General features: G+C 51.4%; 1 protein-coding gene across 2 annotated transcripts in view; it reads left to right on the top strand.

Annotated features, from left to right (window-relative positions):
* The window catches only part of Trp73 (transformation related protein 73), an 83627-nt gene that overhangs the window by 18177 nt on the left and 45238 nt on the right, over window positions 1-20212 (top strand). Inside the window, exons 1-3 of one of the 2 annotated variants that reach the window (XM_006538720.2) lie at window positions 5099-5213; window positions 16803-16880; window positions 17274-17379. In XM_006538720.2, coding sequence (XP_006538783.2) covers window positions 5182-5213; window positions 16803-16880; window positions 17274-17379 — 216 coding nt within the window. In that variant the 5' untranslated portion in view covers window positions 5099-5181. Of the gene's footprint in view, window positions 1-5098; window positions 5214-16802; window positions 16881-17273; window positions 17380-20212 lie in introns of those variants that run through there. The other variant, NM_011642.4, reaches the window with a different exon arrangement.

The raw sequence follows: 20212 nt of genomic DNA, 5'->3' as shown, positions 1-20212 counted from the left end.
TAATTATTTGTCAGTAATGAGGGAGGAGAGATGAGGTTGCGAAAGCGTCCCTGAGCTTATAGAGAGAAGCTGCAAATTAAAATACGAGGCATCCGTAAACAGGGCGCTAATTGGATTAATTCAAAAGTGATAGATTGGGATAAGAACAGAGAGGAAGACCACAGGCAGATTGAGGTCAGAATAATTCCAGGAGCGTTGCCCGGGCTTCCTGTGATAGATGTGAGCCTCAAAGTCCGAGAGCTACAGAAAGTAAAATATGCTGCTGTGTGTGCAAAACACATCTGAGTCACTCAGGCACACCAACCACCCAGGATGCATGGCCGTTTCTTAAGCCCTGGCACTATCTGACCCTTGAGTCATTTTTGGAGAGACCAGAACTTTCATATGACAACCGCCTTTCTTTCCTCTGTTGTAATAAAGCCCTCTCTATTTGTTTTAAGGTTTTTAAATTATATGTACGTGTGTATGTAAGGGTATGTGCACATGAGTGGGAGTGCCCATGAAAGCCAGAATCTCCTTGTAGCTGCAGTCCCAGGCAGCTGCCTGGTATGGGTGCTGGGAGCTAAGCTCCCAAGTACATGGGCCTATGTGCATGTTCTTGACCGCTGAGCCATCTCTCCAGGCCCTCATTCTGATTTCTCTTGGTGCTGTTTAGTGTTTTTGCATTCTTTGAATCTTGAGCCACACTTATGCGTGGGCTATCTAATGTAATTGAATTTAAAAAAAAAACCATTATGTCAGAAGGTGATAAAAATTATGATGGGAACATCCCACTTCTGAACAGGCAGAGGTGAGCTGAACTTTTCAAGATAAGGGGAAGCATCTCCCTGTGTCCCAGTGAGCACTGTCTGTCCGTGGCTGCTTCTCCTGGTATCTCAGCGAGGCATCAGGTTTCTGTAGGGCATTTGAATCGCCTCATAGACCAAATGTGCCCTGACCACTTCCCCTGGCCACAGTGATGCTTTATAGTCTGGATTAACTCTGGGCTACTGGCCTCACTCCCAGTCTTGGCTGACACCTAGGCTGTGGGAGAGCTAATAGCTTATTCATATTATTTAGATAAGTAGCATAGTATTTGAGCCGTGTACGTTTTTAAAAGCATCAAGTCTTTATTCTTAGGGTGAGCCTTATCATATAATCACAACTGTGCACCATTTCAGTTCTCATGGTTCTTCCATGGATCACACTGAACAGTAAGTCCTGGCTGCAGAAGAGAATTATTTTTGCACCTGTCTCCAAGTCTATTGGTTCAACATAAACACAGGCAATACTCGAACCATATGTTATCATTCCACCGAGGGGCTCCTAGACACACCCCCAGTCAGCTTCCTGAATTTCTAAATTCAGAAAGGGAATGTGGAGCTGGGAAGAAATAGTATTTCACTTAAGACTTTACTTACCCATCCTGTCCATTTATCCATCCCATCTATCTACCCATCCAACACATTCTCCCATCCATCTATCCATCCATCCATCTATCCATCTCTTCATCCCATATGTCCATAAAGCCCATCATATCTACCCATCCATTGTTTGTTTAACCATCTATCCATCCATCCATCTATCCATCTCTTCATCCCATATGTCCATAAAGCCCATCATATCTACCCATCCATTGTTTGTTCATCCATCTATCCATCCACCCATCCATCTATCTATCCATCCATACATCCATCCATTCATCCACCCATCTATCCTTCCATCCATATGTCCATCCACCCACCCACCCATCCATCATCCAGTCTATCCATCTACCCGCCTGTATATCCACTCACCCGCCCACCCACCCACCCACCCACAAAACCACTATAAAAACATCCATCTCTCATTCATTACTGAGTACCTGCTGCATACTAGGTCCTGATCTGGGACCAGACAATTCAAACTTTATACACTCACTCAGTCTTCACCATTCTGTGACATCAACTTGAAGCTGAGGGTTTAATTCTGCAGAGCGCAGGCCTCTTGGAGGTCCCCGGGGCACACCACAGTATAAGACACTTCGTGTGGAGCACAGAAGCCAGTGTGCCAAGGACACCCTTTGCTCCTGTTGTTCAGGTGTGGGTGGGGATGGGTCTGGCAGTGAGACAAGAGGGGCCATGTTGGATATGCGCCTCAAGGGACCATCATCTAGCAAGCAGGGTAGCTTCCAGTGATGCCCTAGGCACCTGCTCTCCGAGGTCACTCCCTTTAACTTCTGGAAGACAGGAGAGGACACAGCCAAATGTACTGAAGGCAGATTTGCTTAGGATCCAGGCCAGGCGTCCATGGATCTCTGCAAAGAGTGAAAGTAGACACTGCAGGGGAGCTCGGATGGATGCTCTGTCAAGGCAGACGAAGTGGGCACTGTTCCAGTCATGAACTGTATGTTATATAAATCGACCCCTCTGTTTCCTCATCGGGGAACAGAGGTAGAAACTCTTCTCACGGTACCAGTGTAATGGTTGTGCTATGGATAGGTGTAGACGCTGAAATTCATGCTTAGTGAGCAGCATCAGCTAGGGCATGAGGTGTTTGTCACATTCTCTGTGTGACTCCTATGTGCTCTCAGAACTCACTGAGTTGAGGATGAGAGCGCCGACGGCCCGGATGGAAGAGTCAGATGAGACAAAGAACAGGTGCTCTGGCAATGTCAAGCAGGTTGGGAGGGCAGGGAGTCTTAACTGGGCCTCCATCTGCCAACCTCCCTGGCCTTGGCTGTCAGCCAGGGCAGCCTCTGACCTCTGAAGGGCGTGTCCTCTGTTTTTCTGAGCAGGAGTTGGGCCCACAAAGGCAGCCCTTCAGTCTCGGACGTGAGTAAATATTGACGCTGGGGCTTTGGGGGCCCTGACCGTTGCCACTTAAGCATGATGTGGATGTCTCTATTGGAAGCTCAGAGTGGCTGAGGACTGAGCTAGCTGGGCAAACCTGCTCCCTAAGGCAACCACGTTCTAACCAGCCCCCCCACTCCCTGGAGTTCTTCCTCCTGCTTCAGGGCTAGGACGACCCTGATCATCCTGCACAATTAATCAGGCAGGCAACCCAGTGCCGCCACAAGCAGTCATTACGCAGGTATTTCTAAGATGGAAGAACTGGTTGCTTAGAATAGCTAAGAGGAATGGAAGCCAGTCCTTCCAGCAGCCTCTGTGGAATGGGGGAGACCCATGGTCTCATATGTTCAGTTGAACCAATTTAGCTGTCCCCCCCCCTGCCATCGCCACCCCCAGTCCCGTGTGAGAAGAGGCACACGTGGTTTGAAGCCACCAAGCACCACCTCAGCTTTGTATTCATGAGCACTCGCGTGTGTGTTCGTTCACAAGCTCTCTCTGCTGTCCATGGGAATGCACAGAGGATATCTTTAAAGTCAGCACCTAGACACCATCTTGGGCCCGGTGTACAGTGACAGCAGATCTTCAACCTTGGCCTCATTCGAGAGAGATGTGCAGAAACACTTGTTGAATTCCCCACAGGATTCCCTGCCCGGTGCTGTCCTGTCACCTTAACAGTTAAGCTACTGTTGCCCACCGCACAGTTGGGCATATCTTACTTTCCAAACATTTTTTTTTAATTTGTATTCCCTTTATCCAGTTAGTCCTCTCGATCCTTTCCCTCCCTCTTTACCCAAGCCTTTCCACCCTCAGCATTCCCCCTTTTTACTTATGTTCTTTATACTGACGGTCTACCATCTCCCTGCCTCTAAAAGCCAGCTGTATGAGGCCACTGTCCCTGAAATGACTAGGTGTGAACAGGGAAGATTCCCTCATGAGCATCAGGGGGAAATCCTATGATATAAAAATGTCTGCAGTGGGCGTTGGAGAGACCAACTAGCCATTAAGAGTGCATACTGTTCTCTAAAGGGACCTGAGTTTGGTACCCACATTGGGCAGCTCAAAAACCACTCTCAGCTCCAGTTCCGAGGGACCCGACACTCCAGCCTCCAAGAGGATTTGCACCCACATGCACATACAGTCACAAATGTTACTTTTTAACCTTAAAAATGGCTGCAGTGGGATGAGAAGCTGGGAAGTTTAGGCCTGGAGATTCATTCATAGAAAGGAAGCTGGCTCTGCTTCCCCAGCCAATCTCTGCTGGATGTTTGTAAACCCCAAATTTGATGCTGTTAACCTTTGCTCTACCAGCCAGGCTACTCCAGATGGCTCTACCGGATGTTGTAAGCATCTGATTTGATGACCTCATGAATTTGAGCAATAGAAATGTCTGCTGGAAATGGTTTACCTTCTAGAGACAGGGTCTTACTATACAACCTTGGCCGTCCCTGAACTCACTCCATACCTCGGAACGCAGGCTGGCCTCAAACTCACAGAGATCTGCCGCCTCTACCTCCCAAGTGCTGGGGTTAACGGTGTGCACCACCACACTACCAGCAAGGGCTATATTTTTTATGCTCTTGCTGTGGACTGTTCTCCTTGTTACAGAGACTGGGGCCAGCCTGTACCAAGACATAGGGTTTTGAGGAGACAAGGGAACCTCCCCACCCCCAGAGTCTGCTTCTGCAGAGCCTAACTGGCACATGAGAGTTTACCAATATAATGTGTATTACAACAGGAATATAGTAGGGTGCCCTCAAAACCCGTACACTAGTGGTTAAGAATATGGGATAGAAATTCTGAATTCAGCATTCTGGCTGTTCATTATCCTGGGTCCACAGCAACTGGAGTCTGGTGTGGTATGAACAGGCAAAGTAGATTTCTGACATTTAAGAGAGGAGTTCTTATCTGCCGCCAGCCTATGGAGACCTGTGTTGTTGAGATGACGGTATACAGGACGTATTGTGAATTGCAGGGGAGGGCAAAAAACAGGGAGAGAGATGAGCCCAAGGTGTTAAGGGGTCCATTGTACCATCCTTGGATTTAGCTTATGTGCTTGAGACCATCAACAGGGGGAGCAGACATTGTAGGGTTGCCCTCTGAGATTTCACCCCCCCAGTTCACTTTCCCAGGTAGTGGGAGCCTGCCCCCATGTTGGTCGCCAGGAGTAGGATCAAACACAATACCCGTAAGCCTGGTAGCCAGTCCCCAGACCCAGGGCTCCCTGCCAGGCTCCACCCACTGGCTTGGAGCTGGCCACACAGGCCTCCCAGCTTCCGTAACTTCAATGTCATCACCTAGGCAACTGGACGCTGCCGCCACTGCCCTGCCACTGCAAGCCACCACGGGGCCTCCAGCACCTCTACCCAAGTCTATGGACCCACCCAGGGCCCAGGCTCAGCCAAGGTAGGCAGGGGCTCTGCTTGACTCTCAGCTCTCAAGTCAGGGTTCGCTTGCTGTCCCCCTTCCCCACAGGGCAACAGCCTCAAGGTTCCATCAGGATAAGGAAACCCCTCCCCATCAACTCACCTGGTAGCCCAGAAGTAAGGCTCCATGTAAGCAGGCCTGCCACACGGGCAGGCTGGTGGCCGAGACAGTCTGAAGAGACACCATCTGTGGCTCTGGTGGCACAAGGCAACATGGTATGGCACTTTGGAAAGTCACATGTACTGAGTAGTCTCCAGGGTCTCTCTGTGCCCCTGTACTGTGACAGGTCAGGATGGAGACAAGGGATTCTGAGATCTCCCAAAAGTGGTTCTGGTATCTCCACAGCCTTCATTCCTTTAAGCCACCTGAATTTCTCTTTATTCCATGTCCAAGAGACACCAAACAGCTACCTGGATCTTCCAAGGCCATGGTTAGTGCTATAAGATGTTGCCCCTACCCAGTGCCTCTTCCTAACTCTCCCTCCGCTACTTAGTCTCAGAGTCTCTTTCATCCTTAGCCTGTGCTGGGCTTCCCGCCCCTCACATGGCTGGTGCTCAACATGTCTACATGCAGGCCTAAGTGTTGAGAGATGGGGCCTCGGTAGGCCCTGTTCCTGATGTTGTCCACTTGTGCTGCTGTCCTGTGAACAGGGCTGGATGTCCTAGGACTGGCAAACTATACAGCGTCATATCAGGATGAGATAGAGAAAATCCTGTATAGAAATTATTGCAATGAGGCCAGAGTGAGTGAGTGAGTGTGTGTGTGTGTGTGTGTGTGTGTGTGCGCATACACGTGAACACCTCGGTTGTGTGGTGCATTGTGAGCCAGTGTGCACACGTGGGTGGAGAAGCAGAGTATCAGGAGTGTATGGGCCATACACTCTTTGTGGTTTTACCACCGTGTTCTCAGCAGGACCTAGCGGTGGCCCTGGAGCCCAAATGGCTGGAGTATTGCCTGAAAGAGAGATATCTGCCCCCAGTTTTAAAGTCAAGATCTCATTTTGTAGCCCAAACTAGAATTCACTGTGAACCCCAGGCTGGTCTTGGATCCTGATCCTCCTGCCTCAGTCTCCCCATGGTTGAAATTACAGACATGTTTTACCATGGCTAGTTGTCTTGGGTTTTCTCTAATTTGATTGGTTACTTCCACTGCTGGCCCTGTTAGCATACACTGTATGCACAAGACCATCATAGCCTGAGACCCATAGCCTGAGACCCTCATAGCCTGAAACACCCATAGCCTGAGATCCTCATAGCCTGAGACCCCCATAGCCTGAGACACCCATAACCTGAGATACCCATAGCCTGAGACCCTATGCCTCGAGGGTCTTGTGCCTACAGTGGATGCTGACAAGACCAGCAAGAAGACACAGGGCCCTGCTATGTGTCACACAAAGCCAGTGCTATTTCCTTGGGTCCCAAAATCTGAACTCCTAAGGGCCCAAAGCCCAAATGAGGATATATTTGCTTTTTCTTATTGTTTTAATTTTATATGTATTTATTCATTGTGTCTATATGTATGAAGGCATGTGAGCATATCCTGAGACTGAACTCACGTCTTTGAGCTTGGCAGCTGTACATTTAGTTGCTGAGCCATCTCACCTAGCCCCTGGGGTGTGAATGGTGAGTTTTGACCTCTAACTGCTCACTCCTGGGTCTGCCCAACTTTCCCTGACCTGCAAGGCCTTGAGATCATCATACTAACCGGTTAATTCTGCCTCCAATGTCTATTCACTGAGCACCAAACTTGTGCTGTGCACTTGCTGAGCTACATGGCTAAGCCTGTCCATCCTCGGCATTACATCTGAACACACATAGGGTTTTACCCCTGCAGCAGATGCCATGATACTTGGGGGGCTAGGGGCTGTCCAGAAACCCCGAGGGGCAAGGCTCTGTAGCTGTTCCCATTCTGAGATGACTAGTAAGAGTCTATCAGGCAGCACAGAGCCTTTCCTCATGGCCCCAGGGCTGAGCACAAGGGATTCTGATGTGTTTGACATCGAATTCTACCAGGTTAAAGGCCACCTGGAACCTTCTCCAAGGTAGCCCCTTGGAGGGGTAAGTGGGACTGGTAGTGCCTGCGAGAAGCCACTTTCCAAATTCAAAACCAAATGGAAGCTGGGCCATGAGGCCCCACAGGTGGCTAAATTACAGACATAGAACTGTTGGGCCCTTGGTAACCTTGTCCAGCAATCTCCTGAAAGCCTTGTGTAGACCATTCATGCAAGGAAGGTGTGATAGCCTACTTGAGGGACAAGAGGCTACAGACTCCACACACAGGAAGAGATGGAGGGCCCTGAATTGTGGCTTGTTGAGGGTTCTGATGTTGGTCAGTCCAGAGGTCTGAGGGTCAGGATGGACACTCTAGACTCCGTTTCTGTCTGTGTCCTCACTTGTTCTACCTGTCCCTACCACGGCACTCCGGTCAAGTCAGCTTGCCAGGCAGGGATGCCTAAAAGCTGCTCATGAGGCAAAAAGAGTTTCACAGAAACTCACTCCTGGAGTCTGGCGTGCTCTCTAAATTTTCCATTCCCGCGTTAGTCTAGTGGATGGATCCACATGCTCTCTTTATTATAAGTGCCTTTTAAGATTGAATTCTGACATAGCTAAAGCCTTTCGCCAGTGTTCCAACAGTCCTAGAACGTCTTTGAGCTAGACAGTGACATTCAGAATAGCCTCTGGTATTACACTATCAATAAAAGCCAAGTCGTTCCCATATACAGGAATTTACAATGGTTTAGGAAGTAGATCGGGCTGTGGTTTTAGAGTATTGCATTATTTATGAGATGGTTAAGTAGAACAGAACTCCCTAGTTAGAACCATGACTTGGGTGTGAAAGCCCTTGCCCTAGGAGAGTAAAGACCTCACACCTGGCTTCTAAGACTATAGCTGAGTCACACCCATACACACGTATTTACAATGGCTTAAGGGGAAGGTAGACTATTCAATAGACTAAAATAGGAGCTATGGCAAGGGCACGAAGCCCTTGACCCTGGCTTTTAAGATTAAGCAAATCTTAGATAGAGCCCTTTTTGATCCCAGTTGTTAACAATGAATTTTATCCCAGGTGGTTCCTGTTAGACCTTCTGTGTTTACATTCCTCTGTTTTATGTAAGAATCCAGTAACCTCTTTGTACCTTGCTAGTGTGTCACCCAACTTCCTTATTGTCTTTTGCATAAAAAGTCTGATGCTCAATTTGACATTACATTCAGATTCCACACGACCTCTCCTGTGTGTGTCTGTCTGTCAATTCATCCTACGCTTTGTCCACCCGCGACTAGAGACCCGTTCCACACAAACAAAGGGGCCCAGAGGGTCTATGGCAGTTGGCGCCTTCGAACAGGGACACCAGAGCGGGTTAGTCTTTATTTCTTTTTCTTTCGTGTCCTGGATCGGGCTTGTCTCTGTGACTTGCAGTCTCTGCACCCCACAGCTCTGTCAGGGAGTTGGGCTGAGTGTGGAAGAGCTAGGGCTGCGACAACTCCTGTGAAGAGGATGCTTGCCCTGCTGAGACCTGTTCTGGCTACCTGTACACACAGTCTAGACAGACACCCACCCTGACTACAGTCTCCTGTCTCTCCTGACTTCAGCATGAGCTCCACTCTGCCCTCGATGTCGATGGACCTGGTCCTCTTTCCTCTCCATCCTTGCTGGCCCAAACCAGTCTTGCCACTCACTCCCCCCACCCTGCCTGGTCTCCCTTGGAAGCTCTCGCCACATTGCCAGGAGGGGGCTGCTCCCTTGAATTGCCCCTCTATCAGGCCTGGTGTACCTCTGACCCCCGCCCTCCAAATTCACCGGTCCCCTTATTTTCAGCCACGATAACTTGGAGGCATAGGGTAGGAGTCCAGACTCCCTGGGCTTCCTGGTCCTTCTCCCTAGTACCCAGCCTTGGACATCAGCACAGGATGATCATCCATTCTGCCTCCTAGTAACCAGGTTACCCAGGATCCCCTCTTCTATACAATAGGAATCAATTTGGTTTTTGAGACACCCAGTGCTAGGGACAGTGCTCAGCAGGCTTGAGAACACTTTCAAAGAGTGGTGAGACCACAGTTGCCGTGATGGGGCAGAGACCAGATCAACGTATGTATGACACACGTATGTCTGTCTCTGTCCACAGACGTAGTTTCTCACCAGGCCTTCCCCTGACAAGAGGACCGGACTTGTTCTCTTCCACTCTGAGCCCTATACTAAAGGGGCTGTGACTTTGCTGTGGTTTGTCCCCTGCTCTATGCAGGATTGTCACCTGCCCGATGCTTCACGCTCATCCTATTACATCATTCCACAGGGGTGGGTGTGACAATCCGCAGTTATCACAGAGGACACTCTGTGAGTGTCCTCTTTACAGAGGAGGACACTGACACTCATGTGGGCATGTCACCTGCCCTGGTTCGCACAGCTGGAGAATGGCAGAGGGCCATGTGGCCAGCACAGGAAGAGCCCCAGCTTAAGTGCCTAGCAGGGCTGAATTTCAGGTTAGGGAATGGTGGAGCTAGAGGCCATATGTCCCACATGGCCCCACCATGGGGTGAAGAAATGGAAGCAGAAGGCAGGCCTGAGCAGGTCAGCAGAGAGTAGGGTCGTCTTTGGTTGTCTGAACATGGGCAGGGCTTTGGAAATGAGGGTGTGGGCTTCCCCAGGAAGGTAAGAGTGTGTACTCGAAGTACTATCATCTCCAGGGAGGGGAGAGTAGAGTGCAGGGGTCAATAGCTAGGCACTGTGTGCCCTGAGTGAGCAAATAAGATGCAAGACACACTTACTCTCTGTATATCGAGGGGTTCCTGCTGTCTTGGGTAGATGCATGGAGGTCAGCATGCTACAATGTTCACTTCCTTTGGTCTTGTCTGAGTTTCCACGTGGTGCCAGGTGACTTAGCATGGATGGGAAGTTTGGTCAACTACTGTCTCTTTCAAGAAGCACAGGGAATGTTGGGTGGCCTGAGGGATGCAGGCTAGTCTTCCTCCAGCCCTGTTCCCATTCCCTGGCGGATGGCCTGAGCCCAGGCGAGAGAAGGTTAATGCTTCACATAGCACACCCTGCCCCACATGGGGCAGCTAAATTTGTCTTCCTTCACCAGTACTTGGCTCCCCCAGCTTGGGGAGAAGGCCACCGCTGCCATCTGGACATCTAGGGCCACACCTGGCTAGGGAACAGAATGTCCTGCTGAAGGATGAGGTTGTCTTGTGAGAGAAGGGGAGGGATCCAGCCAGTTTCCAGATGGGGCAGGACCAAGATGGTTGCCACACTGGCCCTGAAGAAGGAGGTACTTCTGCCTGCATCGGGTGGGACCTCAGCCTCTGTGTAGCCTCCTTTTCTGGAGGTAGCTTGAGGGAAACAGGCTTCCGGCACCAAGGCCCCGATGTGGCCAGGTTCTTGATACTCTGAGTTCTGTGTCTTTGCCACTGCCCAGAGATACCGTCATTTCAGGAGAGACACTCCCTGGCCATGTTCCTGAGCCTGGCACGCCCTCTGCCCACACAAGGATCTCATGGTGCTAGAGCCTTCATGTCCGCTGGAGGGAAATTCACACAGTGGCTGACATGGGTCCAGAGGGCCCCTCCTGTCATCACCACTAATATACTAGTTACTTCTGATTTCAATTCCCCTGTCCACTGGAACAAATTATTAGAAGGGATGACAGTGGAGACAAACCACAGTATTGATCACGTCATGTAGACATACCATAACAGAGATTTCCCAGGCCGGGTAAGTTTCTCTGGGGATTTCCTTGCTGACCCGAAAAAGGCCCTTGCCATAGCCAGGGGACCCAGTGTCATCATGCTGAAGATCCTGCCTCTCCTGTGTCTGGGCTATATGTGGACAGACTTGCTTTAGTTTCCACTAGGGAAGGTGGGTATTCAGGCTCCTAGAAGGTGGGGGGTACATCCCCATGGATGGGGTACCCCTTCCAGAGCAGGTTCGGGATAATTATGGGCATCTGGTATATCACAGGTGGCAGTGAGGCTGGGGCTGAGCAGGGGTGAGAGGAGATGGGGAATAACAAGGAAGGAGGTCCCCATCCTGTGTGATTGAAGTGTTCTATGTGGCCAAGTGACATCTGTGTCTCCTCCTCCAGTCAGGTGGCAGGGATGGGGAAGGAAGGCTCAGACTCAGAGCTGGTCAAGACAGAGGTTTTCTTGAGGAGCCAGCCACCTCTGGCTTTTAAGGGAGAGGGGGGCTTGGAGAGCCAAACATTTGAAGTCACATGTATCCAAAGCCGTGGTGACAGGGCATGATGGGGGAATGCTTGGGAGAAGGACTCGGCTGAGTTGGGAGTATGTGGGGGCCAGGCAGGAGGTTCGAAGGTTGGTAGCTCTTGCTGGGAAGTTGAGACTCGCGGCCACGTGCAGGGTGAGGTAATGGGAGAGTCGGAGACTTCCTTAGGGGCCAGAGGATAGAGGACATCCCCGGCAAACCTGCTCTGGTGCAAGCCCTAGCTGAATTACTTGGGCAAGCCCCTTGGGTCTCAAACACAGTTTACTCATCTCTGAACTAGTTGGGGGAGCCCATCTAGGCTGCTGCGTGGGCCCAGAAGTCCTGCCAGGAGTCTGGTTAGCATCCCTGGGCTCTCTCTCTCCGTGGAGGCCCACGGGGCCTTCCACCACCCAGTTTTGAGGATGGAATTGTTCCCAGCAGATGTAAATATCCATGGGCTCAAGTCCAGTCAGAGCTGCCGGAGCTCCGTGGAGGAGCCGCGCCCGCCGTTGGCTCAGTGAGGAGCTGTGTCCTCCAGTGAGGAGGCCTGTCATTGGCTCGGTGTTGGCTCAGTGGAGGAGCCGTGCCGTTGGCTCAGTGAGCATGTGCTATCCGTGTGTGTGGCTTTCCGTTTACAGCCTTATTCTCCTCCGCATATCCTGGCACCACAGGTCTGGCTGCTGTACCCCTGACTCTCATGCTTGTTGGGACTCCTTGGGGGGGGGGGGCGGGTAGCAGGTGCTGAGGTCTGAGTTTGGCACAGACCATCTTTGTCAGCTTGCTGTGGTCCTGTTTCATGATGCAGGCACTGCCAGGCCTGGAGGAGATCCAGCTCAGCAAAGGAGGAGGCTCATCTGAGGCTTTGACGGAGCTGGAGGCAAGGCTAGGGCAGGGCCAGAGACAGCCCAGATCCCTGCCATGCCCACAGCCTGTGACCTGGCTGCTGACAGAGCTTCTGACACGGCGGGCCAGGCGGGGCCAGCCCTCCTTGGTTGGTGCTTCTCCCTAAAGTCTCCCTCTGCCGATTCTGGGCCTTCTATGCCTCTCCTCACACCACGGGATGCGTGTTCTCTCTAGGAAAACTCAAGTCTTCAGTAAAAACTACAATCTCAGAGCCAGTGAGATGGCTCAGTGGGTGAAGGTGCTTGCTACCAGTTCTGAAAACTCGAGTTTGATCCCTGGGACTTACAGAGTAGGAGGAGAAAACTGACTCCCGGAAGCTGTCCTCTGACCTCTGAGTTGAGCATCTGCACTCACAGGCATGCACACACGCACAACGTGATTATTTTCTATATCTGTGCTTCCCAACACTGATTTTTTTTTGTACTTTCCAGAGGACAAGTAGTTTCTCAAAACTGGCCTCTTTGCCATCATGACTTGATGTTTTAAATCACTTTCCGTGCTTATGTAATCTGTTCCTGCGGTGTCTGGGGATCGCTCCTCTGGTGGACACATCTCTTAGCTAGAGGAGTGTGTGGGACCTATAGAAAGGGCTCAGTAAAGAGCTTGCCATGCATCTATCAATCTATCATCTATCTACCTATCTATCTACATCTATATATCTATCTATCATCTATGTTTGTATGTATCTATCATCTATCTATCTATAATCTATCAATCTATCGTCTATCAGTCTATCATCTATGTATCTATCATCCATGTATCTATCTATGTATCTATCATCTATGTATATATGTATGTACCTATCATCTATCTACCATCTAGCAATAATCTATCAATCTATCATCTATCTATCTACCATCTATCAGTCTATCTATCCATTCATTTATCTTGCCTCTGCCCCTGCCTCTGACTGTCATATGTCTGTCTCTCTATAATCTATCTATCTATCTATCTATCTATCTATCTATCTATCTATCTATCTATCTATCTATCCATCCATCCATCCAACTATCCTATCCCTGCCCCTGACTCTGGCTCTGACTCTTCAATTATCTCTCTGTCTCTCTGTGCCCCTCCCTCCCTTCCTCCCTCCCTCTTTCCCTTTCTGTCTCTCTGAAGAGAGAGACTATAAGTTTATAATATAGTAAGGTTGGGTTACCAGCTGCAGGAATTTTGTAGAAAATGGGGGGAGGGTGACAGGGCTGGGTGATAGTGGTGGCTTCCGTGAGGCTGTGGTGCTCCATGAGTTCAGAGCTAGATGCTAGTAAGGACCATTTAAGGACGTGGGCAAGGAGGCATGTCCCAGCTGAAGGACTAGAAGTACAGAGCCAAACACTAGCAGGTGGCCCATGTGCCTCCCATTAAGACTGTTAGGACTCTAGCAACCAGTGAGGGGCAAGATAGGAGGGTGAGCAGGGGCCTGTGTCCCTGGCAAGCAGGTCAGAATTTGATCTTCAGCATGAGAGGTTTGGTTGGATGCTCCTTCCTTGTGTGGGTGCAGGAGGACCTGGTAGGCAGGAGGTGTGGAAAGCAGAGGACTTGGCAAGGGGTCTTGGGGCAGAGCTGCAAACTCTGCCAAGCTCCTGGAAGTCTGCTGCCTGCAGGTAGCCCCTTTCCCACCTCCCGCTCTATTTCCAGGCACTGGGCACCTGCCATTTTTTTCTTCCCTCTGCTTGAGCTGGCCATGTGGACACAAGGGGTGAAGAGGGACCCAAATCCTCCCTTGCTTTCTCAGTAGGCTGTCCACCTTCAGATATGCCGTTTCTGGAATTGGGAAGGCAAGCCAGCATGGGTGTCAACAGGTGGGGTAAGGTGTGGCAGGTAGAGTTACCAGCAGAGTACTCCTGGTACAATCTGTACTGTGATACCCAGATCCCATCCAATCCAAGGCTCTTGCTGACAACTTCCAAGGCTACATCTATGATGGGAATCTTCCAGGAACATACACTTGGAGTCCTCAGCCTAACAGGGGGTCTCAAAGTGCTCATTCCTATCCTGAGAACATCAGTGGGTGTGGCAAAGGAATTTGGGAGACCATCTCAGACAGTGTGGTCACAGCAGGACTGACATTCATTCCAGGTGCTGCCTGCCACAAATGTCTTTCCCTTTTTTTTTTTTTAATTAAAAAAAAATGTGGGCCAGTGAAATGGCTCAGTGGGTAAGGGTGATTGCTGCCAAGCCTGATGACCTGAGTTCAATCCCTGAACCCCATGTACTGGAAAGAAAGAATCCACTCCTCACAATCAATCAATCAATCAATCAATCAATCGACCAATGTAATTAAGTAAAAATTTAAGGAATGCCCTGAAATTCTCCTAACATATAACTAGCATTTTATTCTAAAAGTATTATTGTTGTTGTTTTTGACTGACCTTGATCTGATGAGCTTGCCTCAGCCTTGTCACAGCAGGGACTGCACGTGTGCACCACTGCTGTCTTCCAAACAACATTTTGAAGCTTGAAGCTCAGCGACTTCCAGCGTCTTAAATCCCCAGGAGAAACCCTGGCCCCATGAGCCCTTGCTCGCTGCCGTAGCACCTCAGGCTGGCACCCCCAACCTGCCTTTGCCTCCCTGTTCGGATTTCCTGTTCAGTACATGTTGCTCGGACACTAGGTGGTTCAGCACGGTCTTCACAGTCCGTCTACACTGTGCTGTTTTGAATCAGCAGTTCGTTCCTGGTCACAGTCAAATGTCACCTAACATGTCCGGGTCATATTGTATCTGGCAGTTCCTCTTCTGATGTGTTCCCAGTCTCTCACCCTGTCTGGCTAAAGTGAATAATGTCACTGCGAAGGGGCCTGGAGTCCATTCACTGTGTGACATGAGCCATGTCCTTTCCCTTTCTGAGCTTGGCGTAGTCCTTGTAAAAGGGAGAAGAGGACCAAGTGGTCCCTGGGGTAGGACTTCTAAGCATGTCCTCTTGGGTCTCAGGGTGTCCACCAGCCTGGCCCAGCTGACCAGCCCACTCTGACTGCGAAGAGATACCTCCCTGACCAATGGCTCCTCACCAGAAAGTACCATTCCCCCGGAGCTGGTGAAGGCAGCTCTGTCCACCTTCCATGCTGGTTGGCCAATGGCTTGTCAAAACCTTCATGACTGTGATAAATGGGAGGTGGGAAAAATTAATCCTTATTACTGGAGAAGAGCATAAATTATGTTAATTCCTGTGCTTATTATAGTTGTGTGACCTTGGGCAAGGCATGTAAGGCCTCTGAGCCTGTCTTCTGAGTAGGGCAGGACTGCGATATGTACAGGGTACTTGTCCTGTGTCATCCTCCCTTGCTGACTGAGCCCCCACCCCACTCTCTACCTGTGCTCAGCTGGTCCCCTTTTACTGGCCCTCTCAGCTTGTGCCACTTCTCTGAGGACCCATGGCCTGGCGCGTGCCATCTCTAGATGCGTGCCACAAACCACTATGAGCAGCCTCCTGCCTGGGGTCAGACAAAAGCGACAGATCTGCCCTGCCAGCCCTGGGCAAGTCTGGACCTGTCTGCTTGGCAGTGCAGAGCTGGGCCAAGCTGGTTTGCGGGCTTAGAAGGCTGCCCCAGGGAGGCTGCTCCTTAATGGGCAGCGGGCAGGTGGGCTGGGGTTTCCCTGCCCCACCCTCCCACAATTTACTGTGCCTGAGCGCCCTTACGCTGCCCCGCCTCCAGGGTGACTGTGAGTGGGCGGAGCCTCCGCGTGGGAGGCTGTGCTGAGGAAATCGTGGGGAAAGCGGTTGTGGGTACTAGCTGGGGCTAGAGTGACCCTGCTCCCCTTTATCTCCTTTGAGGAGACCATCCACAGGTGACAACTCCAGGGCAGTCCTAGGACTTTAGCCTTAGACCTTGGAGGGTGAGGACCATAGAGGGTCTTGAGTCCCACGGTAACCTGCATAACTGTGCATTACAGGCATGGTTCCAGCAGGGGGCGCCCTACACACGCTCTTACTAAGAGGAACGGATGAAGTTTGAGCTGTCTCGAAGACCTGGCGACAAGTCACAGCCTTCCCCCTCCAACATACACAAACCAAGACCTGGCTTGACCTAACCCTGGCCGTCATTGTAGGTTTAGGACACGGTGACGGCAGTCATGGCCCATTCTCTCAAAAAACTGACCCAAGACCACAAAGACTAAATTCCCTTCTCCAACAGCATCTACCCAATGTGAGGGCACATGCCCTTCTTACCCGTTTTCTGGCAGCAGAATCCGGGAATGGCGTCTCTAAAACCAAGCTTGCCTCAGTCTCACCTCCTGGACCAGAGAATGAGCTGCTTGGGAGTGGTGATGGTAGGGAGGAAGAGAAGGGGAGCTAGACAGGGAAAAGGGAGGCAAGGGGGGGGGGAGAAAGCAACGTGAGTGGAAGGACTTAGCACAGCTCTGGGGTCTCCTTGCACCATCATAGGCAGCCCCGCCGTCCACTTGGCTCGCCTGGTACTGAGGAAGGCAGGATTCCCCAATTCTCAGTGTCCTCCCTCTTCTTCCAGAATGAGCGGCAGCGTTGGGGAGATGGCCCAGACCTCTTCTTCCTCCTCCTCCACCTTCGAGCACCTGTGGAGTTCTCTGTGAGTATGGAGAACTCCGCCTCACTGGGTTTGGTTGGCTTAGCTGGCTTGGAATAAATAGGTTGGGAGAGGGGTCTGCTGAGGTAGCAGCTGCCTTGGGCCATGTCCTGTGTGCATGTGACCCACAGTCATGGTCTGTCCTCTGGCCAGTTCTCTAGAGGGCTGTGGGCACAGAGATCATGTGTATGAAGCATTTTCTAATAGTCCTGAAGGGCAAGCCGAGGGCTGGCAGGGATTGTGGGAGCTGGAAAACTCCGGAAGTCCAAGGACATATGGCTTATCTCCTGGGATGGACACACACACATGGGGTAGCCTGATATCCTGAACCAGGGGAGCACAGCGGATTCTGGAGCAGATGCTAACATCCAGTGTCCTTCCCCTCCACCCCCACAGAGAGCCAGACAGCACCTACTTTGACCTCCCCCAGCCCAGCCAAGGGACTAGCGAGGCATCAGGCAGCGAGGAGTCCAACATGGATGTCTTCCACCTGCAAGGCATGGTGAGCGGGGCTGCGCTAAAGACTGGATGTTGGTGATAAATGCGGGTTGGCTTTTCTCCGGTGGAACGAGGAAGCAGGGCTTTGGGTAGCCCACCTTGGGTCGGAAGAAAAATATGCAATGAGCTCATGGTACTGTCGATTCCTAGGTAAGAATGGATTCAAGCATGATTGGACCCAGCGGTAGGAAGAGCTTCGGGCATGGCTGGACCCAGGTGGTTCCCTGGGACCACTTCCTCTTTCACTTGCATCTCTCTTTCTCTGGTTTTTCCTGGGGTACCTTTGTTCTTTGGAAGCCTCGGCCCTCAGAGATTGTCCAACATTTTGAGGCCCCGTGGAGAGGCCACCCCTCTTTTTCCTTTGCCCAGAAACACTGCTTCTTCATGTTGGTCTGAGCATACTTGTTTGCTATGTGCCTCTGAGCTGTCCCTATCTTTCTGATTGGCCCATGTTTCTATAGCTATCTCTGGACTGGTCAGGATGAAGGGTACTAAGGCAGGCTCCTTATATTAGGAGAGGAAGATGTGGCCAGTGGAGACAGTGGTTTTATTCCTCATCTTGTGCGCTCTTTCCTGGGACCAAGAGGGGTACCAAGCAGCCAGCCTTTGGAATTTGCCTCCTATTGGGAGCTCCTCTTGGCAAGAAGACACAGTAGCTGTGGGATTCTGTTCCTGCCTCACTCTCTGGCTACCACTGCCGTGCCCTGGTGGTGCCAGGAACTGGAGGAAGGTGACTGAAGCATGCAAAGGGCAAGTGAAGGCCTCTGTTCCCGAGGAAGTCCCTCGAGGCCTTCTGTCCTCAGCATCCTCCCCTACTGGACCACCAAAGTGCTAGGATCCCAAAGGCGAGAGGGTTGGGAAAGCGTCAGGCGGGGACTTGTTGGAGGAACCCTGCAAGCACATTAAGGAAGAGCAAAGCCCAAGCCGAGTTGGCACATGTCGGCTGCAGAGGCACCAGACAGCTGAGCATGTCTCCAGTGTAGCCTTCCTCCCACTAGCACCTGATGAGCCATATGCTAGAGGCCCAGGGACTCTAGAAGCCAAGCAAAGTGTGAGGCTAACCCCTACTTGGAGGGAGAAGCCTGGCCACTTTAGGCATTAGTGAACAAGGGTTGAAGAGACAGGAGGCACTATGCCCTTACTCTCCCCTCTCTCTGTAGAGGTGGAAGGTTGGTCAGAGCCCACTGATCTCCCATGGAACTGGGTGAGACTCTCTATAGTGGCAGCCCCAGGGGGTAAGGGTATCATCCTGGTGATGCCCACTTCTCTGAGCTCTGCCTGTCCAGCCCTGATCTCTGCCAGCTCAGGAGCCTGTTTCAGAATAGCAGTTCACCTGTAAGTGTCCATTTTACAGGCAAGGGAACTGAGGCAGATGCTGTGGAAGGAGAGCCTGGGGCTTGGGGAAGAGAATGGTCCTGCATCATGGTGAGGATAGTCCCCCATCCTGCCTGTTACTCCGTAGAGACATGATTCTGACACCCATCATCTAGGATATATGTGTTCTCCAGTATAGAGGGATAGGAGGTGGCTACTAGGCTCCAGGGAGGGAGGGCCTTACACAAAGACTCTAAAGATGCCTGCTTTAGGAGTTCTGGAAGCTGCCTCCCACAGTCTAAGCTACCCAGCTTATGCCTGAGAGGGCAGAGTGCTCAGAGACCCCACTGTGACTGAAGGAAGAAGCAGGGAACAGCCCTGGGGCCCCGGAGGCTAGGGATGTGGTACCCACCCCGGCCCCAAAGATGCCCAACGTAAACGTGTTGGCGGGTGCTCCTGGGTGCTCACCTGCTGGGGCATGCTGCTCCCAGCAGGGGTAACACGGGCGGGGCTCAACACCTCCACAAACAAGGGGCCGCTTTCTCAGGTAGCAACACGCCTTGCAGTAAAGCCATGGACGAAATTCCTGGGCGCACAGCTCAGCTCCTAGAAGTGGGAATTCCCTGGAAACAGGACTTCCTGGCCTCCCTTCTGCAGGGCTCAGCTGACCCTCATGCACAGTTCTTTCAAGAGACAGCTACTGGTCCAACAGCTTCCTGTATGCTCAGAACTTCCAGCAGTCCTGACAGCAAAAATCAAGACTCAGAGATGAGTGACAGATAGGGCCATGTGGCAGCAATGCTCCAGAGCTCATCTGGACTGCAGGGAACTGGGGGTGGGGTGAGGTCTTGCAGGTGCTGCAGGAAGTTGGGGGTGGGTGGGGGGATGCAGAGAGCACTAGACATTGCATGCCATGAAATGAGGTAGATGAAGTTTGATCTCATAAATTACATGGTCGATTACAGCTTATTAGGATGGCAGAGGAAAGGGGCATCCAGGCACCACAGGGAGCATCTTTGAGTCCAGGGATGGAGGCAGCTATGGAAATGACAGTTTGGGGTACAGATGTGTGAGAGTGGTTTGGGGACCTACAGAATCCATCATCGTTTCAGGGTGCAGCCCGGAGGAAGCAATGGTCTGGGTATAGACTACAGAGTACAGACTGGTCTGTGAATGCTGCAGACAGGGTAGCCTGCCCAGGCCCACATTCAGCTCCACAGGTGCTCTGCTATGTCCAGTGTCTGAAGTCCAGGAGCTGAGCCTGCTGACTCACCCTGGGGGGGGGGGCTCCAAAGTCTGATGGGCATCAGAGGGAGGGGTTGTGGAGCACTCTCAGAGGGAGGAGTTGGTGAGCACTCTCATAGGGAGGAGGGTGTGCATGCCATGGATTCACGTGTTGTTTGCAGCGGCTTCTAAAGTGCTGGGAGGTTTTAAGAGAGTGCCTGAGTGTGTGTGGTTTAGAGTTCCAGGGGCTATGGGAGGCACAGAGAGGAAAGGGCCCTAAGAGGGCTGGGATACCAGGG

Source organism: Mus musculus, chromosome 4, assembly GCF_000001635.26.
Source record: "Mus musculus strain C57BL/6J chromosome 4, GRCm38.p6 C57BL/6J".
Taxonomy (NCBI): domain Eukaryota; kingdom Metazoa; phylum Chordata; class Mammalia; order Rodentia; family Muridae; genus Mus; species Mus musculus.
Note: the sequence above shows the minus strand (reverse complement) of the source record. Positions and strands in the feature narration are given on the sequence as shown.